At 41.8% G+C, this 24,114-nt stretch overlaps 3 protein-coding genes and 1 long non-coding RNA gene across 12 annotated transcripts; 3 read left to right on the top strand and 1 right to left on the bottom strand.

Moving 5' to 3' along the window:
• The first annotated feature begins 5,113 nt into the window (after nucleotides 1-5,113).
• On the top strand, nucleotides 5,114-8,444 carry LOC112273289 (uncharacterized). 2 transcript variants are annotated; one of them, XM_024501887.3, is made up of 3 exons: nucleotides 5,114-5,615; nucleotides 6,539-6,642; nucleotides 7,317-8,444. In XM_024501887.3, exons 2-3 carry the CDS (start codon nucleotides 6,619-6,621, stop codon nucleotides 8,235-8,237), a joined length of 945 nt encoding a protein of 314 aa, XP_024357655.1. In that variant the 5' UTR covers nucleotides 5,114-5,615; nucleotides 6,539-6,618; the 3' UTR covers nucleotides 8,238-8,444. The 2 variants fall into 2 exon arrangements, with proteins under 2 accessions (XP_024357655.1, XP_024357654.1); XM_024501886.3 differs by having other exon boundaries at nucleotides 5,192-5,615; nucleotides 7,333-8,444.
• A 143-nt stretch (nucleotides 8,445-8,587) lies between these two features.
• On the top strand, nucleotides 8,588-13,561 carry LOC112273287 (uncharacterized). Of its 6 annotated transcripts, none has more exons than XM_024501880.3 (10): nucleotides 8,588-10,744; nucleotides 10,909-11,015; nucleotides 11,285-11,380; nucleotides 11,569-11,676; nucleotides 11,888-11,970; nucleotides 12,072-12,125; nucleotides 12,213-12,275; nucleotides 12,429-12,609; nucleotides 12,885-12,968; nucleotides 13,105-13,561. In XM_024501880.3, the coding sequence occupies exons 1-10, from the start codon at nucleotides 9,295-9,297 to the stop codon at nucleotides 13,453-13,455; spliced, it is 2,577 nt and encodes an 858-aa protein (XP_024357648.2). In that variant the 5' UTR covers nucleotides 8,588-9,294; the 3' UTR covers nucleotides 13,456-13,561. The 6 variants fall into 6 exon arrangements, with proteins under 6 accessions (XP_024357648.2, XP_024357647.2, XP_024357651.2 ...); XM_024501879.3 differs by having other exon boundaries at nucleotides 11,837-11,970; XM_024501883.3 differs by lacking the exon at nucleotides 12,072-12,125.
• Nucleotides 13,127-14,425, bottom strand: LOC141044633 (uncharacterized). The gene is made up of 2 exons (XR_012216266.1): nucleotides 14,078-14,425; nucleotides 13,127-13,845 (listed from the first exon to the last, which is right to left on the bottom strand). It is a non-coding gene; the product is annotated as an uncharacterized LOC141044633 (long non-coding RNA).
• A 4,067-nt stretch (nucleotides 14,426-18,492) lies between these two features.
• LOC112273288 (calcium-dependent protein kinase 4) lies at nucleotides 18,493-23,222 on the top strand. 3 transcript variants are annotated; one of them, XM_024501884.3, is made up of 2 exons: nucleotides 18,493-19,327; nucleotides 20,919-23,222. In XM_024501884.3, the coding sequence occupies exon 2, from the start codon at nucleotides 20,964-20,966 to the stop codon at nucleotides 22,743-22,745; it is 1,782 nt and encodes a 593-aa protein (XP_024357652.1). In that variant the 5' UTR covers nucleotides 18,493-19,327; nucleotides 20,919-20,963; the 3' UTR covers nucleotides 22,746-23,222. The 3 variants fall into 3 exon arrangements, with proteins under 3 accessions (XP_024357652.1, XP_090101476.1, XP_090101475.1); XM_090245350.1 differs by having other exon boundaries at nucleotides 18,498-19,327; nucleotides 20,989-23,222; XM_090245349.1 differs by having other exon boundaries at nucleotides 18,498-19,327; nucleotides 20,983-23,222.
• The last annotated feature ends 892 nt before the right edge of the window (nucleotides 23,223-24,114 follow it).

Below are 24,114 nucleotides of genomic sequence, written 5' to 3'. Positions count from 1 at the left end.
AAAATGCAAAATAAAATATAAATAAATAAAAATTTATAGTTTTTTTGTGGTCGGTTTAAAATTATATATATAAATATATATATATATATATATATATATATACACATATATATTAAGTGAAATTCAGCAATTATCTTAGTAATTTATAATATTTTATAGTATTTTATTTCAAAAATAAAATAAAATAAAAAAGTAGTAATTTTTTTATCATCAATCTTATCATTATAATTATTTTTGTATTATAAATCATTTATATAATTTTATTTGTATTTATATATATGAATGTACATACATTTATTAGGTTGTTAATAATTTTCATCTTAAACAAAGGTTCTAAATAAATTTTAGATGCACTTTAAAAAAAAAAAAAAACACACTTTTCCAAATTGTATCATTATTTTTTTTGAAAACATAGATAAAATAAAAATCATTAGTAATGCTCCTAAGTTAACTTTTTAAATAACATTTTTTTAAGTTTTATACTAGAATTTAGAAAAAAATAATAAACCTTATGAAATTATACATACATACACACACACACACACACACACACATATATATATATATATATATATATAACTATCTATAAAAAATTAATACTTGCAAAGTAAATATTTATATATTTATTTATATATTTGTTAATTTAGTCTTATAATTATTAATTTACAAACAAATACACACATACTTTTTTAAATATGGTGGCATCAACAAATTGCTCTTCTTTAATATATAACTATATATATTATTAAACTTAGATTGCTAAAAAACTGAAATATGTGTTGCAATTGAAATTTTCTACAATTTTATTTTAAAAAAATTTCATAAAAAAATAATATTTAATATATAAATACATCATATATATATATATATATATATATATATATTAGTGTCACAAACTCCAAAGGCAACTTTCCAATTGTACCCCATCATTTTAAAAAAAAAAAAAAATCTATTAACATAAAATCGTCTTCTGCACACACAAACATATATATATATATATATATATATATATATAATTTGTGTGTTTAAACAGGATTTAATAGTGTTCAGTTATAGTAAATTTTTAGTACTAAATACAGAACATGTTTAATTTTAAAAAAGAAAATATATTTATTTTAAAGGAACAACTACTACTATATATATAGATATATATATATATATATATATATATATTCATATTTGTAATATTGCAACTATAGTTTTTATACATGAATAGATATGTTTATGCCAATAAAACTCATACATAAGAGCTTCTTTAAAAATAATATTAGTAAAAATATCTATAAAAAAATTCAGATTTCCAAATTTATTTTTTATATAACAGAAAAAATGCAAACAACAAGAATATTTAATACACTTTATATACATAAATAGCATCTTCGTTATTTTATAATTTAATATTTTTATAACATACTTCATGTTATATTTATGTAAACATATTATATAGTTTAATGTAATAGATGTATTATTTATTCAAAAGAATAATCCAATTCATGAATCATCAATGATTTAGTTTTATGATTGAAAAGAATTAGACATTTCTTAGTTAAGTATTTTGAAACATAGAAATGAATTAATAGAAGAATTGCATAACAAACTATAAGTTAAAATATGAATTTTTAAGATTTTGTTGATGATACCATAATTTTTGCTACTACCACCACAATGCCACTTTTGTTTAATATCTTTCAATCTATTTGATTTAATATAATTTTTTATTAAAAAATTATTAAAAATATATGACAAGTAAATATCACAACTACATCAATATTAGTGAATATAAGAGGAGTTAGGTAGAAGTAGGTAGAAGTAAGTAAATTTGATGATATCTTATAGAAAAGCTACTTAGAAGGTTTATAGATGCAAATTTGACTTTCTAAGTGTTTGTACATAATGGATAGGTTAAAAACTTAGCCAATAAGTTGACTTCATCTTGCACATATTGGATATTTGTTGTATAAGTTGGCCATGTGGTGCACCTATTGAAACTTTGTCTTGCAAGTTAGACATATATTACAAGATGGATACATATCAAATGACCTATAGAATATTGCCACATAGTTTTCTAGTTAGATAGTATTTATGGAGGCAAGAATAAGACTTCTTTTACTCTTATCAATGCTTTTCTTGTATTCTTGTTTTAAATCAAGAATCTCTAATTTCTTTGTATTTGGCGGTAGATATTTTAATTTTTTATCTTATATCTATTTTTTATTTGATTAAACTTTTTTAAGTATTATAAGAATATATTATTTTTTAAGAATTGTATTATGATATATATTCTTGATAATTTAATGAATATTAATTAATTATTTTTGTTATATTTTAAAAGTGTAAAGATTATTCTATATTTACAAAAAGGAACTTATAATTGTGGATTTATTTTAAGAATAGTTCCATTACTTAAAAGATACTTCTAGTCTAATAATTGATTATATTAATTATATTAACCTTAAGTATTTTATTTCAATACATGTTTTAAATCATCATTAGATCCTTTAAAGCATATTCTTATAAAAATTTATATCCAATATCTATATAGGCTAAAATAACAACAAATTATCCTAAAAAAATATTTTTTAAATATTTTCATCTTATATCAATTATTTTTAAAATAATTTTTTATTTCTTGTTTAACTAAATATTAATTTCTACCTTAACCAAATATTAAAAATTCTTCTAAAATAAGATTAATTTCATCTTTGAGTAATAAAATTAATATTGATTATTGATTCAATATTTTAAAATCAAATTCAATCAAATATATTGTCATATTATTTTGCACCTCACAAACTCTTCCAGTCCATCCTCAACAAAAGTAATAACAGAAACTAACAAAACCATGTAACAAAGACTAACTTCAAACATCAAATCTCAAACAACAATCTGTCATAGTAACGTCACCCTCAGCCATCAAAACTAGTCACCAAACAAACTTTTCGTCAAACTCCCCCCCCCCTCCTTTTCTTCATCCACTTATTCATCTTCATCCACGGCTGCCGTCGTCAATCGATTCGGAAGACCAAAGGAGGGTGGCCAGTGTCGGTCAACGAGGGTTGACCGATGGCGACACCCGCAGCGGAGAGGACGATGCATAGGGACGGGCGGGGGTGGGGGGGTGGACAACGTGAAGGGAAGGGCGGGCGGCGGGGGAATTCGACGACGGCAGGGAACAACGGCCCGCGTCTGTCGACCTGCCACATTTCAATGCCGTCGTCGATACGAAGGGTTGCTTTCATCGAGTCCCATTTGTCCGCCATTCGGGGGAATTCGACGACGGCAGGGAACAACGGCCCGCGTCTGTCGACCTGCCACATTTCAATGCCGTCGTCGATACGAAGGGTTGCTTTCATCGAGTCCCATTTGTCCGCCATTCGGGGGAATTCGACGACGGCAGGGAACAACGGCCCGCGTCTGTCGACCTGCCACATTTCAATGCCGTCGTCGATACGAAGGGTTGCTTTCATCGAGTCCCATTTGTCCGCCATTTTGAACGTGTGATGGGGTGGTCGTAATAGTCCCCATTCAGAGTCCCATTCCTCAGGTCTGCCGTTGCGACGCATCCTACCCCTGCACGGGGCCCTTGGACCTCGGCCTTTTGGTAGTATCCAAATAATTATGCTTGAATGGGCGCCATCGCTAACATTGCAGGAGCGGGCTGTTTCAAGGAATTCGAGATTTGAGGTCCTCTCCTTCGTGTGCCGTTCTCTTCCCCCTCGCGGCGGATGCATGGGCCGGAAGCTGCTCTTCTTGTTGTTGGCTACATTCATGATCCTCATGATTCCTCTCACGTCGATCCTGCCGCTGCCCACTCCGCCTTGGCTGCTCATGCTGCTGCCGGTGCTCGTCTTTGGGGCGCTTCTGACCGTCGCTGTCCGGTTTCAGATTTCTGAAGCTCGCATTGCGGATGATGCTTCGAAGAAGCACCCGGAGTTTGCTGTGTAAGCATGGCGGGACTTGGAATGTTCGTATCAGGACGTAGGAATCGTATGGATCGGCGGAGATGCTGCGCGAAGTCGCTAACGCAGCGGTCAAGTTGCTAAGCTCCTGTCGGTTTTTCTTCGCATTCGTTGTTTTTATTTTATTTATTTTATTTTTTATTTTTTTGATTCATTCTGAATTGGAGCCCTTGTTGGGTGCTAGATTAGGTTGCACGTCCAGAGCAATGGAGGTTGCAATTATATTGTATTCAGTTACCTCATTACAGACTGGAAAAAAATGCCGTCATTGCTTGGATGAGCTTGTTGATTCTAGATTATGAAATCAAGAGTTTAGGGTCACGACGGGTTTCGGGGCATCGTCATGCATCGGGAATATCCAAGTTTTGACTTCGTCGAATTAGTTTCAGAATGCATTCGGTTCACACCTTTGCATCGACCAGAAATTTTGGGTTCCATGTAGCTTTATGGAAGCTGAGGAGCGAACATGTTTAAGAATTAAACTAGAATAAACTTTTGCAAAGATTGGACGTGATGTATTTTGGCCCGATCATGTTAACATCACATTTTCTTCTTCGCTGGAAAAGATTTTTCATTTCATCGTTGATTGCGTTGCGACGTGATTTCTTCCAGCATTCCACTTCACCGTCAGTTCCTCAATATCTATTAATCTGAACTGAAACTGACCTGAAGGTCACGGTTTTACACGACAATAGCCGAATAATTTTCCTACATTGCCACTCCGAAGACCTTACCGTCCAGGTCCTTGGTCCTTAATCAGTAGGGTTCAGGAGTTTTACCTCTTCTTTGCTCCTCGAGACCACCCCTTTCACGGGGTCAGAAGTAAAATGCTTGTGTGGGAGGGTGGTTCGGACGATGCCAACTGGCTCTAGGAAATCAGCTGTCCCCACCTGTACGCTTATCTTTAAAAATTATGCTGAAAATCCCGGAATCCAATTCCTATAGATAGGTGTGATTAGCCTTGTCTGCGATACCAGCAGCCTCCAGATTTCAGGAGAATTAAATTTGCGTCGACGATGTGACATTAGGCTTCACCATTGCTACGGTGCATGATTGCGGAGCTGGAATCTGTGGACAACGAATGCTGCAGTTGATGAATACAACCAACTACGTGGATAGTGATCTCATCCAGTTACATCCTCGATGCAGGCGCAAAAATCAGCAGGAGATGGCAGGTGAGGAAAGGGACTCGCTCGGAAGTTTCATGTAGCCCTCCACCCAGTGCCAAACCCTGGGATCCTGACAAATGGTGTAATGCACGAACCCGAAAAGATGAGGTTCGCTTTGCTTGTTTCGCGCCGTAGAGCCAACACTCCTTTTGCTTTCTCAGGTTTTTTGTCGTTCGACTGTTCTCAGAGTTGTGAGTATCGTAACTGAGTTGGATGTTAAGATTAGTCCGGCTTGCGGTGCTCTTCTGAGGTTGAAAGGTGGTGGGTTTCCTCCTAGATGTTTTGAGATTAGGTAGAAGGTACAGTTTGGTGTAGCTCTCGAAGAAATGGCGGCAGCGCTGGTAGCAGCGCGGTTGCCGCGTCCGCAGCGTGAATTCGTGGACGTAGTAGGGCGTGAGACGATGGAGTTTGGGAGCTCTGGAGTTAGATTGCGGCCTGTATCATCCTTGCTAGTGTACCGGCTCAAGGGCATTATCTCGGAGTCCAGGTTCGCCAGATTTTTCCTTGATCTCGTTTTGTTTCTCCTGTTCTTTTCAGGTTAGAATCTGAATTCATTGGTGTGATGAAAATTGGGGTTTCTTGCGAGCTGTCAATCCTTCACAAATCCGGTTTCGCGAATTCAATCTATTTAGAATAGCTGTTTATGAACGCAGTCGACCGAGTTGTAGGTTTTGAGATACGATTCTCCTGGTAGAAATCTGAGACCTGTATCTCGTATGGATCAGCTTATAATCTCATTTCTAAATATAACGCTGATATTTAACTTGCACTATTGTTCAGGTTTCATGATTCTTACGAAAAAGAATTTTGAGAAATGTGCTAAATTTTTTGTCGGTCGTTTCTGGGAAAGCTCTGTTGTAGTCGCAGTGTGTACTGTAGCGGTTCGAGGGAAAGCATAGAATAATCTTTCATGCTGCTTAGTGTCCTCTCGTTTTGTTGCTTTTGGTCAGTGCGCTTACTTGAAGATTATCAAACAGCCTGCGTTGCTATTTCGAAATTTTGATATTCTAGCGTGGACAATGTACATAACTTACTCGCAATTTGAACATGAAAAATGAGTATATGCAATCCAGCATTAAGGTATCACCAAGTGAAATTTTCTACAAGAAAATCTTTTGTGAAGCAGTAGTCTAGCCTCCTGGGTTGAAGTAAGCGAGTGATATCGTGTACTTTGATATTTCTTGCCCAAATTAAGCATTGCCAATCCACATCGAATGAATATGTCCCAACCTTTTGCGACTTAAGTAACCCGCGGCTTTAGTCATCACGATTCAGTGACTTGCTGTGTTGGAATCAATCTGCATTGCTATAATTTCTTCCACAATGTTAAGTTGCCCAGGGTTGCTTAATTATGTAATGGTAGCCGTGTACTCTTAGAAATTTTGTGACCAGGTGCTTGGGTGTTTGTAGAACGGGGATGTGCAGAAACTTTCTTTTCAGGAAACCGTTTTCCAAGAGAAAGGTTCATATTGCGGTAGTGAGCGAGGGCGATGATGACATTACAGACATTCAAGGTAAGTCATAATGACTTCTATCCAAATCCGACGTAGTGCGTGTCCGGTTCATGAGCATTCATGAGCATTCATGTTCTCCACTTGGAGTACTTGTAGAACGTTTTAGAATCCGTCCCACTCTTCAGAAACTGACAGTCAGTGCAGAGTGTTGGGAATCTGTCATCTCCGTTATGCATGATTGGAGCAAAGAGACGGTATCGCTTGTTCTTTTAAAGCCGCCTTTATTGATTGGTATTCAACTTGAGCCGATGATCTCATCAATGCGAGTTCGACCATCTTGTAAATGGACCCTTGGCAGCTGTATCTAACGCTAAATACGTCATATAAAGATTGGAGTCTTTGGTCTACACTTCTACCGCGCATCTCTTATAAATACTGTTTTCCTTTAGGTTGCTTGGAGATGGACCTGTTAGGAAAAGATTTTTTTTTCAAATTGAGGGTTAGATGGTGCTTGTATCCCTAAAACCTCAATCAGAAAATTTGAGGTCTGATGGCCGTCAACTCTTGCTGGTGGGTGGCGGTAGCGAGACCTTGATATATAACTCACCAGCCTGCTGCGAGGTTTATGCTTTCTCATGCACCGTGTAAAATCGGATGGGAACCGGAGAGCTTGATTTAGGAGATGATGTTTTAGGTTTTGGTTGGCCTCTGAGGTACCAATATTGTTGATGCAGCTTTTGGGGCTCGCAGAGCTTGCAGATGGGAGTCTTTTCTTCTCCTTCGCCGGATCTCCATCTTCTGTCGAAGCTTCAGCTCAACCGAGGGCAAAGCAGAATGACAACATCAAGATGAACGGGTGCGCCTCCGCGCACAATCTGACACGCACAACTCTGCCACCACGCCAGCCATCGAGCTTCCGAAAGAAATCCCCGATTCCTTCTCGAGAACCAGGTTCTAGTTCCGAAGTTCAAGCGGCTACTTCTCAATCTGCTGTAGCAGAAGATCGGAATACGAACAAAGGCGCCATCCCCAGCAAATCTGGAAAGCATGAAAGGCCCCTGTCGTTATTCTTGAAGAAGTCGCCAATACCGAAGGAACGTCGAGTGTCGTCCTCAAAGAAAAGCTCGTCAAATGAGGTGTCCTCTGCCATAGAAGCTCCCAGAAAGTCAAAATTGACGAAGAGATCGTCAATTTCGAAGAATCGAGACACCGCTCCAGCTTTGACCTCCGAGAAGAAGAGGAATTCTAGTGAAGCATCTGGAGTCGGAGAAGCTTCTATAAAAGCCAAACCTGCAGTTATCGATCTCGAAAGTGACTCACCATTCTCTTCCGAGCTGAAGGAGATTTTGAATCACAGCAAGCAGAACCGCAAGCAGACGGCTGGACAAGCCACAGAGAGTGTCGAAACCTCAACCGCAGCTCCTGCAGAAGATGCTTCTTCAGCAAATAAATCATCAAAGCCGTCAAAGGCTGCGAATGTGAATATCGAGGTTGGTCAAGCTGAGGGTCTTAAGAATAGTGTTTTGAGTAAAGACTTGTCAAATTTCAAGCTTCCGGAATTGAGGAGCAAAGCAAAGGCGAGGGGGCTGAAGGGATACTCGAAACTAAAGAAGAGTGAGCTTATTGATCTTATAGCCACTCGTGAGGTCACGTAAGAGATTGTAGCTTAAATGTAACTTGTGAACAGGAAATGGAGTTGTGCACTTGCGATGAAATCCAGGATACCTTACGATCAGTTTTATTTGTCATTTTGTCTCCCGTTTCGCCTGTGGCGGAGCTCCATTCGTGATATCTGAGTTCTGTAACGGTTTCTGGAAACCGAGAGTTCCCTTCTTTAACTGTAGATTTGACTTGGAGCTCGACCCTTCGTGTTCAAAAGATATCTATGCTTGCCGCTCCGACGGAACGATGCACTTGATTCGATACCACTCTTTCACTCGCACGAAACTCCACTCTGCGTAGTTGAGCAAAATCTTGCATCAGTTGATTTCATGTGAAGATGTTCCTATGCCTGAACATCAGGTTAGTCCAAGTGTTACATAATGAATGTCTGGATGTTGAGTTGACATGATCTTGTCAAGGAATGAGCTAGTACCTGAGTCTAGCTTGTGAGGTTAAGCGAATCTGAAGGGGCAGGTTATTTAATAGTCATAAACTAGATGACTGCGATTGTTTAGGGCTGGGATGTTTAAACCTTGTCTCCACTGCGATAGCAGTAGAGACGGTTAGAGGCGTTGCATGATGATTGTTCGACGTTTATCATAGATGCATTGGCTGCAAATATATCTTCCGCAGAAAATTGGGTAGTTGTTGCAGCGCTACATCGTATGGTGTCTGCAACATTCACTCCGCTTGTATTGAAAGCATCGTTGCTTGATATAAGCCTGCTTCGGAGGAAGAGTCCTGCTCATCTCTTTTGGATTCTGTCTATTTCTATCGTACAAATGTCTCTTCTGAACAGATCATATATACGTCTGTTGTGCAGTGGATGCCCTAGATTTAATTTGAGTGTATTTCAGCCTTATGTGCAAATTCGCATGTCTCGTTCACATTGAAGATTTCGAGGAAGACTTCCTGTTATTAACGTTACACTAGGTTATTTATGCGAGGACAAGTTGTTCTATCGTGCAGAACATCCTCGAGGTGCAGCTTCCTATCCAGCCTTGCCACACACGATTCACTTTCCATAGCGCATGTTGTTGATACGGGGTAATGACTCGCCCCATAGTCAGACGGCTATCAACACCATGTGATCATGCCACACGACAGAGACATGGTCGCAAGCGAAAAGTGCAACCTTTAGAAGCTTGGAAAATGGACTGTGAGGAAGAGAAATCTGATGACATGTATCTTCGAGGCTTGAATTTCCACACCATCGAGCAGATTGCGGACGGAGTCGAACGAATGATGTTCTCCTGGAAATTGGATACTTTCGCAAGAGGGCAGGAGCATGCAAGGATTTTCAATGCCTCGACTGCCGCGATATCGGACACCCTTTGTCAGCATACATGCAGAAAGGGAGAGAACGAGGAGTATGGATCGAATGTGAAGCAGGACCCCGGAAGAATTTGTACCGTTTGTCATACGTTCGCAACTCAGCAAGTGACCTCCAAGTTGATGGGCTTCTCCTGCCCCAGGTACCCAGCAGCACATGAAGCACACCAACGCTACGAAAAATTTCGCTCAAGGAGTCCATCGCTCGTGCAAGGATTTGCTGGGGAACCCAAATTCGACTGCGGACAGAACTCGTATTCCTTGCAAGTGCTTCCTCAAAGAAATGACTGGATAACAAGCAGCTCCACAGCAAACGTATCAATGACAGCTAGTCGGGTATTTGAGTTTCCAGGATATCCTCGTGTGACAATCCGTCAAGACAGAGTGAGACGAGGTTGTACTGTTTTGGAAATAAGGGAAGACTGTGCAAATTCCACACAAATCTCAACTTGCGAAAAGAGTGTGGGGACGGAAGCCGAGAGTTTAGAGCGTCGGCAGGACCACATGATTGCCAAGACACAGCTCTCTTCTCAGCTTTCATTTAAGGGAATGGCTTCATCACCAGATAACGAGACCGTCCCTCTCACTCCGCTACCTGAAAGTAACTGTTATTCTGTCAATGAGGAATCCTACGCTTGTCAGTTCCCTAGTCCCGGTGCCGAGTGCCAACCACACAATTTACGTCTGAAAGAAGAAGTTCACGCTTGTCATGCTTCAACCCCAACATATCCGGCCTGCTTGAGTTTCTCCGTTGGGGGACCCTCGCCACACAACGTAACCGGCAAAGACGAAGCTGCTTGCGCTTGTCATCCTCCAACCCAATCACGGCGCTGCTCCGGTTATTCTGTTACGGAGCAACAACTAAATGACTCGCCTCGCAAAGGCGACGATCGATACGCTCATAATAGTTCAAGCCTAGCACAACGCTGCTCTAATGTCCCAAGCCCTAATGTCCCCTGCTCGGTTGAGCACTCAGAAACTGAAGGGTTGAACGAGCCCGCATGCGATGCGGTAGCGGGAGTTATCGCATGCACCGACTCTGGGAATCGTAACTGCAAAAATGTAGTGGTTAAATGTTGTGGCAGAATCCCTCACTTCTGTTCCACTTACTTCTGCGCTCGTCAAAACTCTCGTCACAGAGCGGGAACAATTCAGAAGCTTGAAGTAGGTGCGTGGTTCAATCAAGTATGCTGAAAGCTTGTTGTGGAATAAGGTTTCGACAGTTTAGGCTCTCAGTTGCCAGAATATTGCTGAAGTAGGGTTCAGAGAAATCGACGAAGATGAGTTGTACCATAAGCAGTGCAGTCCCCTGAATTGGATGTCTGGGTGAAGGTGGACGTCCAGTGACACTGCCAGTGTTGCAAAATGGCACCATGGCTCTCAAGAACAAGTTTGATTCACTCATCTACACGACCGTGAATTCTCCCGCCATCTTCCAGGTGAGCACCCACTTTCCGGGTTTGTGTTTTTCTAGGTTTTAGGATTACTGAAAGAATGAGACGTGTGGAGCATGTTTGTAGCTCTGTAATCTGGTAGAAGATAGTGGTCGCAGTGAAAACCTCCTGCTTTCTTCAGACTATGATTGTGTGGCTGAATTTTTAGATTCAAAGCATAAGTTGCGAAAGGGCATTTGTTCTGTGGATGATCAAGGTACAGAGTCCTAGACCAGAGGGTGCATATGGTTGAAAGTTAGCGGTGGTTGCATCAGGGGAAGGAGATTACGAGACTGGGGAGCCATCAGATTTCAAGTGTGGAAGAGCTCCAGCTAGCTCTCGTTGAATGTGCAACGGAGTTTGAAATCAAGGTTCGTCGCTGTACCGGTTGTACATTTCTCATTACGCAACTGAAGTAGGTGGGTTCGAGACTTGAGTAATCTGTCTCTAACACTACAATCCTGCAACCTGAAACTCTTACAAGGTTAACACATGCTTCGAATTCGTATTTGAGGCGTGAAATTCTCGTGTATGACATGTTGTTGTGTTGTGTTTTCAGACTTTAGATGCGCAGATGAAAATGCACGAGCTGAGAGCTCAGAAACGTCCTGGAAGCGGTGAGCCTGACCAACTTACAGATTTGCAGGAAAACCGAAGCCAAGATGAGGTCCGCACACTCGACTAGCTTCTCTGGATATCATCATGGTTGCTTCCCGTCGATTGCTACATTCTTAGTAGGTCATTCGGCCAGCCTCGGGGAATTTCTAATCCCTGTACCTGCAGTTTGGTATCATCTTGCGATTACCAAAACAGTTGTGTAATCGCAGATGTCGACGTGCAGTGGGGCTACTAAGAGACAACCATTACCCCATCAGCAGGTTAGGAAGCATGTGAAGAGACAACAAGATGTGAAAGAAAACCTACAAAAACCAGATAATCCGTCATGGAAGAAGAAAGAGAGGTGTGACCCAGTTTCACAAATGTATGAAGCATGTTTCACTTTTCGTCTTGGTCCATGACGATCCAAATACGTTAACTGCTACTAGATGTTACCTTGAACAGATCGAGTCCGGAACTAAAACTATTGTCGGAGAGTGGTAACCGAGCTTTTGCGAGGTAATATGCTCAATAAGATGACAATTGGTGCTGACGGTCGACGCGAGATTGCACAAGATGTCACTCAACTTCAAGGTGTATTTGCAGGCTGTTTGACAGGCAAAGGAAGAGCTTAGATGATGCGTTGAGTCATGTCGACCGCCTCCAGAAGTAAGTGAGAGCAAGCTATGATTTATAAAACTCAACACTCGTAGGTCTTTCAGTTTTCAAGTATCTTGGACAAAACACTAGAACAGCTGCGTAATTTCGTTGTGATGGTGTGATTTTATTTAAGTCATTACATGTGATTTTGGAATTGAGCAGGGAGGCAACGAAGAAGGACCGGGAATTGGTAGAGTGGCAGCTGAAGGAGAAAGAGACGAAAGCAGAGCTGATGAGATTGGAAGATAAGTTGAAGAGATCTCGAATATCATCAAAATTGGAGCCCAGGAAACTTCTCCTTGAGATCCCCGCCCTTCGAGAGACATTGCGTTCCTTGAAAGCGGCAAGTTCCCACAGGACAGCGGGGTTCTGTGCTTGGTTTTCACCATGTTTCCTCCACCTACATTCAATCTGCACTTATTGAATCCATGAAACCCACCAGTAAACAATCCACTGCAGATATCCGTGAAGTATCTTCCTTTCTAAAGCTTGAGAAAAGACAGCGATTAGGTTCCATGTTGCAGTCTAACATGCTCAAGTTCATGAACGGACGGCCTCAAGACAGTTTTGTTGTTGCATATCATCCTAAGTGTTAGCATCGTCAATGTGAAACTTCAGGAGGAATTAAGGAAGATTTCCTCTCCACCACTGGCAGAGACGCCACAAGAGATCTCGGGTGTCAAATCCACACGTGAAATGAGTGTACGCTTCTCCTTTTGCACGGACCTTGTATACTGCTCTTAAAGAAAGATGCTTCCTCATCATTAATTTCATATCCATGGCCGGTAATTAAAACAGCACGTGAAATGACTAGCTCTGTTGCTTTGCTGGATGGCAGGGTAGAGATTTTTCTCTCAACATCAGGCCGCAATGTGTGGAGCAGTGCACATCTGAGATGGACGAACTGAAGGCTACTATGTTCAAGCTCGCATCTAACATGGCAGAGCTATCGCTGGCTTTCAAAGACCATGTGCAATTCGTGAACCAACGACTTGTGGCAATTCACAGCTTTATATCGAAGAAGAATCCGCGTGCCAACTCTCGCACATCATCGATGACGGTGTCTCCAAGGGTTCTACAACAGAATGGGATATGTCAACTGAATCAAGCAGGATTAGAGGATTTACGAGCAGAAAGAGAGGTGACGAGAAGCCCCAGGACCCCATTACCGTCCTGGCAAAGATACTAGGAAAAGACGTGAAAGCCTGTAAAAGAACTGCTGCAATTGAGTGATCTAATCAGAGAGTTGTGTGAGGACCATAATTTAGCGCTTCTACGCTATGGTCTTGACGTTATACCTGCTTTGCCGGACGAAATAGCACGTCCAGGAGCTCTCAAAACTACTACAAATTCCGGACTATCTTGTTGCAGCTTGTCACATGTACTTGCGGCTTATTGTATTGACTTCATCAACCGAATGCCATGTGAGGAATGTCATGGGCAAGCAGCAACATTCCTAACGCAATGGACTTAGTGAACCGCTTTCCTGCTTACTGCAGAATCCTTGTACCTCTTCGACAAAAGCTGCTCACACCATGTCCAAGGGTCATGTTGCAGCGCGTTGTCTGCGTGACCACGTCTGCAGCCCACACAGGAGGTATGTGATTGCTGTACTAATCGTAAAACCGCCAGAAGCCACTTCGTTCAAAGCAGACAATGACTAGTATTAATAATCCAGTAGTTTCCATCAAGCATCACTCAAGCTAGGACAACCAGCTAGCAAAGGCACACTGGGGATACTATTCCGTGGATGCACTGTCGCAATGCAGTGAATAGGCGACGGCGACGCCATCGCCGTTATTGACACCTACTTTTGATATTCGGAACAGGAATTCAAAGTCCCGACCCGATTTGATGAGCATCAGTCACCGTCGAAGGCTCAGCAACAAGTGCATGAAAACAACTGCTACGGCAGGATTGTGGATCGAAAAACAGCTCGGACAGTTCCGAGTAGGCATCTATCATTGCGCACTGCAGTGATGGCGAGATTCGGACACAGTATTGAAGTCATTTTTCACCACGGAATAGTATCGATTCTAGTCCTGGCACCGAGGCGACAATGGTTGTAGCGAATCAACCCATTTTCTCGACAAAATGAGCACGAAGCAAGAGCTCCTTTCGTCTCCGAACATACGTCCAAAACCACTGCAGACAGCTTCCGTGAGTATTCTCAAGGAATGAATAACGCTCGTCGGAGTACAACAGGATGAAGAAAAGAAAAAGAAACGTGATAAAGAAAAGGACAAGTATAGATACAGTTCTTTCTGGCCCGAAGCGTATGAAGCTGTGAAAGATAAAGACACAATAAGACAGGCGGCTGACTAAGCAACGTGCGTCGCACGTGGCAATCGACCATCCCAGCCGCCAATCGCAGAGCGTGGCTACGCATGGGAATGGGGAGCCGAAGACCATGAGTTGGTTGTTCTTCATTACAATATTGACACGAATTCGTCGTACTTGCAATTTTCATTTTCAACATGCATCCGTGTTTTGGAGAGTATCCCCAAGGAAGGTACCATTTGCATTAAAATGATGTTATCCTAAATATCTCAAGGACTTTAATAGGGGGTTCAAACATGGCACTTTTGCAAAACCAAATAACTGGGATTTAGCACCTGATATTCCCAAGATCACTTAAAATATCAAATCCAAAATATCACCCTTCAAACTTTATTACCCTTGATATTATTCCTTGATTCAAACTTTATTACTTCCTTGGTATGGAATTGAAGAGGGAGGAGGGCTGAGGCAAGCAATGCAGTTTTTGATATTTGACCGACCCCTCTTTTGATATTTTGATTTTAAAATCACCCACCTTGTGAGGTAGGTGATTTGGTGAAGTATCAAGTGATATTTTGAAATATCGTGGGATACTTTGAGCTTGCATCATGGGTGAAATATCACCCAAAAGTGTCATGTTGAAATCCCCTAATGTTTATGGAATTAAAAATTGAAAACAAACCTAGTCAAGTTGAATGTTAATATTTATGGAGATTTGGAATAACTAGGCTATTATTCATTAAAGATGGTCTTTAAATTTCCAATACTTTTTGATTTGATATTATAAAAGTGTAATAATTTTTGTAAGAATTTCTGATTCTTTAAATAATGTTTTGAAAAACTCAAATATGCACATAACATCTAGCTTGTAATGAGATGATTTGTAATGAGGAATGTTTAATGGTATTTTGTAGAATTGATTTGTAAGAGTTTGGGTCATGTTTAGAACTTTATTCTCTCCAAAATCTCAAAAAGATTAAGAGATTTGAAAAAGATGGCTTTTAAACTATTTATATGAATTGCACACCCCCCCCTTTTGTCCTTCGATGATTGGAAAACTAATTAAATAATGAGTTGAATTGTTTAATGAGCTAACAAGAAATTTATCAGCATTATTTACCTTCTGTTCTTGAGTTTTTACTCTTATAAATCGATTCGTACTAAGAAAACTATAATTATTTTTCATTACTACTTGATGATATTGTAATTTAACAATCAAAAGACCATTTAAGTTTTTCCTTCTTTCTTTAGGAATCAAAACTAGTAAAAAAGTGATGATTTGTATTTTCTTTCTTGACAAGATATGTGGAGTAAAAGTTCTGGGCTGTTATTTAATAACATTATACTGTTGAATTAAAACTGTTAACAATAAATCATGTGGAGAAAGAGTTTGGATATTAAACTATCCAAAACATTACATTATTATTTTTTAAATAGAAAGAACAATTAACATGAATTTGCCTTTGGAACCGATTGCTAAAACTAGAGATGTCTAGGTACTGTGTCATTAGTCAATTCCTACAAATATATTGCCAAGATCAACATTAACATTTACTGTAGAATTTCAATTTTACATGTAACAGTTTTCAACTTTCAAAACATATATTTAATCATGGTTGATTTGGTTTGCAGCTTATTGATTTTATTTTTGTGGTCTTTACATAAAGGGAATATACATCTAGCAGAAACAGATATGTTTATTGAGAGGTTAGTTACAAAATTTGAAATGAAAAGTTCCATAACTTATTTATTTTAGTGAGTTATGGTTCCAAGTTCAATGTTGATTACAATAATATGCTATGCACACACACTCGAATTCCATCAAAATAATATGTGTCAGGTTAGAAAACGTATTGTGAGGGTAACTTAAAGACATACAGAATAGTGTAGCCATTCTATACTTTTTAAAGCATATTATTTACCAACAACTACTGTTGCAGATTAAAAAAACTCTTTAAAAATACTAGTTTTAAACATTTGACCTATTGAGATGCTAAATTGTTCATTAAAGGCCATCAACATGTTTAGTTTCCTTCATTTAATGAAAACTTTACTTGAAGATGCAATAAAAGTTCTCTGATAAGCAAGTAGCAATAACAGCCAGTTTAAAAGAATAAAAATTTAAAATAAAAGTTAGTCTCTACATTGAGAATGACAGAATGTTAACTTATTATTATTAATATAAAGGATGCTGAGGTTGAACCTAGCAAGCAACATGCAAGGAATGAATTAATCAAGCAACAATCTCTACTTTGTGTGTGTGTGTGTGTGAGTTTGTACATATGTGTATTTATATATTTGTGTATATTCACTTTTACATACTTCAATTGGGCATCAAAGACTTGAAAAAGAACACTATATTTATGTAGAGTACAGGAACACAAAACATAAATGACATTTGTTGTGCGTAATTTTCCATCAATTGCTTTTACTGTTGTGGTGATCTCACACACACACACATACATACATATATATATATATATATATATTGCAATGGCATCAATTTACATGGGTCAATTCACTTTTGGCCTTAGATATAGACATGGCTTACATCCTCTTCAAAATAGTTAAAATAAAAATCATGCATTGTTCACAACAATATTTTACTACATAAACTCATGACTAGTTTGGTTTGTACTTTTTTATGCTTGAGAGGTAAATGTGTACTAAAATGAGTGTTTTAAAGTATGCAGAATCTTCTTTCTTTTCTTTATTTTATGTTAAATCTCAATATAAAATATTCTGTCAAATGAGAGAACTTAGTTGCAGGAAACAGAATTCACTTTTAACACTAATTTCAATGGGGTTGATTTTTGAAAACAAAGTCTAAAAACTATCGTTATTGTATTCCCAAACTAGGTTTCTTCTACACACAAATGCAAACCACATATTGAAAAACAATTCATTGCAAAGTCTATTTAATTATTTATGTACATGAATAAGAATATCTAGTTTGTATGTTAAGTTCTTTTTGGTGTCTATCCTTGAGATTCCCTTATTGACTAAATTCCATCTGATAGAAGAGACTATTGGTTTCAGTGAATTTCTTAATTGACTGAAGTTCAACTGAAATGTGATTGGATGAATTTTCCGAAATATCCTTAGTCATGATTTTAAAAATAAATTTACCAATCAACACATGAGATTTTTTTTAGAATGTTTGGTAAAAATTTTAGCAAACTCTTTTGAAATACTTGGCAAAAGTTATGAACAAGAATACTAAAAGAAAAATCAGTCAAATCACATATCATATTTTTTTACAATATTTACCATGACATTGTGATGTTATAGTCTATGTATGATATAGGTTACTACTGTCTAATAAGTGTTTTTAGAACTTAGCAATCAACTTGCTATATGGGTCTCCTTTCTAGTGCATATATATGTAGAAAATATGTGGATTGTGGATATTCCTCTAATAAATTATCAAATTCATTGCTTCAACTAGTATGCATTATAATCAATTACACATTTTCAACTATCTACATGTCAAGATGCGCTTTTCATTATAAAAAAAAAAAAAAAAAAAAAAAAAAAACACAACAAGGTTGAAGAGATGAATGATTTAATAAAATGAGCATGCGTAATTTCTTACAAGATCATATAGAATAGAATGAAAACTTTGAATGTGAAAATATGGGTGAGGTTTACACATGGCTTGTATCCGATATCCTCGAACGAACGGATTTCGTCTACGAGGGATGCACGATGAACGGATATGATATTGTTACATCCACTCATTCATCCACCAGGTATACTTCTATCCATCCAACCGGTTCCGTTCAAAGAAGATGCCGCCGAGGGAGATCTTCGCAGCTGCGCATCGACGGCGAAGGTATCACCAGGCCATGGAGTTTCGCCGCTGTGCCAGTCAGTCAACGAGTGTGTCGCAATGTCAATCGCGGCGGCAGTTTCGTCGCGTGGATCAAACAGCACAAGAGCACAGTGAGAGAGGTAGAAGGGCAAGGAGAGGAGAGGAGAGGAGCAGAATGCTTAGATGGTGAAGGTGCTGGTGCCGCAACTGGAGCGACAGAGCGCGAGAGAGTAGAAGGTTGCGTAGCCATTCAGTAGAGCGAGCGAGCGCTTCCCGATCGGAGGAGATCGGCAGGCCCATCTCGGTCGAGCCCACGTTTAGGCTCCCGAATAGTCGGACCCACGGTGGGACCGAGTAGTCTACGGCATTCCCTTGTGTAGACTTTTTGGCGCTCAAGGGGGTGGGGAGGTGTAGGGGCGGTAGTGGGCTTCAGCGTATAGGCCCTGGCAACTTTGCGTACTAGTTGCTTACTAGACCGACCATCGTAGACTGCGACCTGGCACTCTTAGCTCTGTAATCTGCGCTAGTGAATGGTATTGGTACTGTCTGCTGGGGCTACACTATTGTATATGCAATAGTGCTTGTGCGTGTTCAGGCGCATGCAGTGGTGGTGCTCTGCAGTTGCGTGGGTGATATTTGGGTTCACGCTGATAGGGGAGAGACGTAGAAGGGTTGGGCTTGTCGCAATTTGTCAATTGATTGCGTCGGAAAAGGGTTTCTCCGTTGATCGTAACGGTGGGTGAAAGTGAAACGCTTCCGGGAGTGAAGCTGCGTGGGTTTGGTACTTGTTCTCCCCTGTTCCTAGAGGCAGTCCTTGTTCGCGGCCGAGTCGGGGTTCGGCGGTTTGAGAACGGAGCACATTTTGTGAGTTGATTGATCGCTTGTCCTGGAGAAGTCGTGAGGTGGGAAGATGATGTGGTAGATGCGGTGCTGCTGCTTGTGATCCGACTCAGTGACCTAGCTTCTGGTAAGCGTTAAAAACTTTTCTAATTCAAGCATGTTCATGGTCATGTCCTGATTGGAGGAACTGGGGAAGTCGTTTTAGGAGTGTGCCATCGCCTTTGATAACCCCCAAGTCCGCCCCGCATATTTCAGTACCTCTCGCGTCGTGTTATTTGTACGGCGTCGTTGTGATTTTCTGGGTATAATGTTGATAAATGGGATGAACCTGGGATGAGCAACAGCATGAAGCTGGTGTGTTGTATGCTAGTTGAGATTGTTTGTCTTGCGGTTCTCTTGAATATTCAACTTGGTGTCCCTGGTATGTTTCATAATCTTGAAGCTGTGTTAATAATTTTCTGGAGCTTTTCCTATGTGTGGATTGGGGATGGATGTGCGTGCTTCTTTGATACTTGCGATTGAAAACTCGAGAAATTGGCTACTGAAATCAAATGCCACCAGGTGACACGCTTCATTCGTTGAATTTCTTGGATTCGGTGCGAATCTGTTCTTCAATGTTGAATTGCATGGGTCTGGCGTTGAAATTTGATAACATTGAGGTGAACTCTGCTTTTAACAGGGCCAAACATTTAATTTCACTTAGTCATGGATGGAATTTACAGATATAGGTTTTAGAATAAAAGTTTCAACATTCGATTTCGAATGCGCTTGTCGTGAGCGTTGCAATTACAGAATTGGTCTGCTTTTCTCCCCAACTTCTCATCTTTTTACGATCATTAGTTTATGTCAGCAAGTACATTCAATTTTTGAACCCGATGGAGAGGAACGTTTGAGCTTCAAATCTGATCGCTTTTTCCAGAGTATGTGAGCACGTTTTCAATTTTTTTTTTCACTGTTAGTGACTACACCATTCCACATGATCCTGGTGTAACTTATCACCTTGAACATGAAATAATCCAAATTACTTTGGCATTGAAATTTCGTTTGTTTTATTTTTCCGGCATTTTGAAGATCATTAGTTACGTTCAAGTGTTTCAGATTCGTATAGGCTAGGTTTCGGTTTAACAAACCTTGTCCTAATGATTAATTAGTTTTGGTTTAGGTTGTGATTGTCTCCAGTATCACTTCGATCTGTACAATCACGGGTGAAGTTTCGTCGGTTGTATTGTTGCATTACGCCTGTACGACAATCCTCCATCAATCGGCTATTCAATTGGCACCTTAGGCAATTGAAAATTATTACTCTTAAAAATACCGTTCCTTGGAGACATACTTCCGATGAATCATGGCATTTGTGGCACCTGGTAGTCCGAAAAAAATTCATTTACTACACCTTTATTTATCAATAATGACTGTCCTCCTAACATACTCAGCATACACAGCCATAACATCACGAAATTGTTTGCCAAGTGTACTACTGATTCGGTCCATATTGATGAGACCGAACCAGTTTCGAAAGTTCTTGAACCTCTATTTTCAAATTCTTCTCCTCCTCTAAACACCACGTTCATAAGCACAGAAGAAGTCTTCTACTGAATGCTGCACGTGTTGCCTTTGTTATTATATTTCCTTCTTTCGTGATTGCTTGAGTGTGTTTCCCAGCGTTCCAAACGAGAGTTATGTTGAACATATATCGGGTTGCTGCTCATGGTGTACAGGAAGTTGTGAAGTTGGGAAGGCTGATGTGGGGACATGAGCACTGAATGGGCAACACATGTGTAGGGGCAGCTAGCAAGGCCGGCTTCTTCGAGTTCCCTCAGGAACGAGGCTCGCCCAGTCCCTCGGTCACGCCGAAGGGCACGCAGCCAGAGGAGCCGGCAGCGAAACCCAACAACCCCTCGCCAGAGGAGCGGAGGAAATCCGGGGCGGGCGTTGAGCAGGAGGCGAGAGCAGAGCTTAAGCCCCAGCTGAGCCTGACGATTCAGGCGCCCGCCGTGATCCGGATCGCACCCACAGTGTACCCATCCGCAGCGAACAGGAGGCAGGAGAACTGCGTGGTGCCAGCCATGAGGAGAGCAGGGCTGAACCTGATCCCGGGGCTGAGCTTCACGCACTCGGTGCTGCAGCGGCAGACCGAGAATCTGAAGGACCTGTACAGGCTGGGGCGGAAGCTCGGGCAGGGGCAGTTCGGGACGACGTACCTGTGCGTGGAGAAGGCGACGGGGAGGGAGTATGCGTGCAAGTCGATTGCGAAGCGAAAGCTGATCTCGCAGGAGGATGTGGACGACGTGCGGCGGGAGCTGCACATCATGCACCATTTATCGGGGCACCCGAACATCGTGACGATCAAGGGCGCGTACGAGGATCAGATGGCGGTGCACCTAGTGATGGAGCTGTGCGCGGGGGGGGAACTGTTCGACCGGATCATCCAGCGAGGGCACTACTCGGAGGCTCAAGCGGCGGAGCTGTGCCGCGTGATCGTGGGAGTCGTTGAGACGTGCCATTCGCTGGGCGTGATGCACAGGGACCTGAAGCCGGAGAATTTCTTGCTATCGGACCAGAGCGAAGGCGCGGCGCTGAAAACGACGGACTTCGGTCTATCGGTATTCTTCAAGCCTGGCGAGGTGTTCACGGACGTGGTGGGGAGCCCGTACTACGTGGCGCCGGAGGTGCTGAGGAAGCACTACGGACCGGAGGCGGACGTGTGGAGCGCGGGGGTGATACTGTACATTCTACTGAGCGGAGTGCCACCGTTCTGGGCGGAGACGGAGCAGGGGATATTCGAGCAGGTATTGAAGGGCGAGCTGGATTTTGTGTCGGAGCCGTGGCCGTCTATATCGGACAGCGCGAAGGACTTGATCCGGAGGATGCTGGACCCGAACGCGAAGCGTCGCCTGAAAGCGCATCAGGTGCTGAGCCACCCGTGGATTGGCGAGGAGGGTGTGGCTCCGGACAGGCCAATGGATCCCGCGGTTCAATCGCGGCTGAAGCAGTTTTCGGCGATGAACAAGCTGAAGAAGGTGGCGATCCGGGTGATCGCGGAGCTTTTGTCGGAGGAGGAGATCGCCGGGCTGCGGGAGATGTTCAAGATGATCGACACGGACCACTCGGGCACCATCACGTTCGAGGAGCTGAAGAGCGGGCTGGAGAGAGTGGGGTCGAACCTGGTAGAGTCGGAGATCCGGCAGCTGATGGACGCTGCGGACGTGGACCAGAACGGGACGATCGACTACGGGGAGTTTCTGGCGGCCACTCTGCACCTGAACAAGATCGAGCGGGAGGAGAACTTGTTTGCGGCGTTTTCGTGGCTGGACAAGGACAACAGCGGGTATCTGACGGTGGACGAGCTGCAGCAGGCTTGCAGCAAGTACAACATGGGGGAGACGTCGATCGAGGATCTGATCCGGGAGGTGGATCAGGACAACGACGGGCGGATCGACTACAACGAGTTCGTGATGATGATGCGGAAAGGGAACGGTGCAGTGGGTCGGACGACGCTGCGGAACAGCCTGAGCCTTTCGGACGCACTGATGAACCCACAGTGAGGAGCGGAGGGTGTGGGACGCGAGATGCCGAGTCAAGTGGACCAGTACTGCATGGTGGGCGATGTATTCCCCTAAGCTTCCAGGAGGCACGCAGCAGGAGCAACAGCAGAGGAAGCGGGAGCCTTGTGCTGGTTGGCCATGCGTGTGTGGAAGAGAGGACGTTGCGATGGATGGTTGTGAAGAGGCTGAGACGATGGCAAGGTGTGTGGGCTGTCGGGCAACGACGGGAAGGCCGCAGACTGGTAATGTACATGAGATAGTGATGCGAGTAGTGAGTAGCGACAGAGCAGCGATTTTGCTGAGAGTAGAGGTGGATCTATGGGTGGATAGGGACGGTCAAGCGGCGAGTGGCTGTTTCTGTTTTGCCTGCTGGGCCGCCGATCGGTCCTGTTTCTGTAAACGCGTGCCGGTGACTGGCGATTTTCGATATGATTGCTTTGAACATTATCGAACCTTTATTTTCCGGTTTTACTACCACAGACTGGCGCTTAGGAATGCATGTGAATGGAGTCTTCTGTTTGTAGGCTTTGTTTTTCTCACCTCGACTTGTAGTTCTTGCTTTCGGATTGCCATTTCAATTGTATTCCTGAGTCGGTCATCGAAGCAGTACCGTTGTGCAGGAATTCGTTCGATTTGAATGGGCATGTTGTTAACTGCATTTTCCATGCCCTAATCGTTTTGTACATCCCAGTTGGTTTTTTTACGTTCCCACAAGTCCTACGGCTGGAGGTATTCTGGCTAAAGTGTCTTCCACTGTACTGGGTTCGGTAAGACATCCTTGCAAGGGAATTGCAGGGATGTCCTCCTTGGTTGGATGCTCGCCATGGTGTAGCCACCTGGGACGCTGTGCAGTGGTGAGAGCAGATTACAGCTCCGATGCTGCCCAAGTTAGATGGAAAGAATAAATTTGTGACTTGCTTCAATCTTGGGTCTCACTCTTTCATGGCTTCTTCGCTTAGGAAAAGAGGACCTAGATTGGGCTTATCAGGGTTGTTTGATGGATGAACCGTGGAGACTTTGTGTATGTCCATAAGTCCTGTGGGTTGCCCCTTACCGGCTACCCCATGGTATGGTATGGTTTGGGTTTTGGGCTGGGCAAAATCCAGATCACTCTAAATTATGTGAGATTCCATCAAACCAACATGCTTTGGAAAGGTTGGTGCAATGGTTGTAGACTCCAACTATATTGGGTGGATCACGTTTAATGTTGGCTGCAGATGTTCTTATCTTGCTTTGTTTTTGACCTCTTCTCTTGGTACTTAGTCACTTAGGTACTTGAATTTTGCAGGCAGGTGTAGGTAGGTAAGAGTAGGCATTTAAAATTTTGTTAAATTGCATAGGAAATTAAAACCAAATAATTTGTAAAATA

This window comes from Physcomitrium patens, chromosome 20, assembly GCF_059467195.1.
Source record: "Physcomitrium patens ecotype Gransden chromosome 20, ASM5946719v1, whole genome shotgun sequence".
Lineage (NCBI taxonomy): Eukaryota > Viridiplantae > Streptophyta > Bryopsida > Funariales > Funariaceae > Physcomitrium > Physcomitrium patens.
The sequence above is the reverse complement of the archived record's forward strand: the minus strand, read 5'-3'. Positions and strand labels throughout refer to the sequence as shown.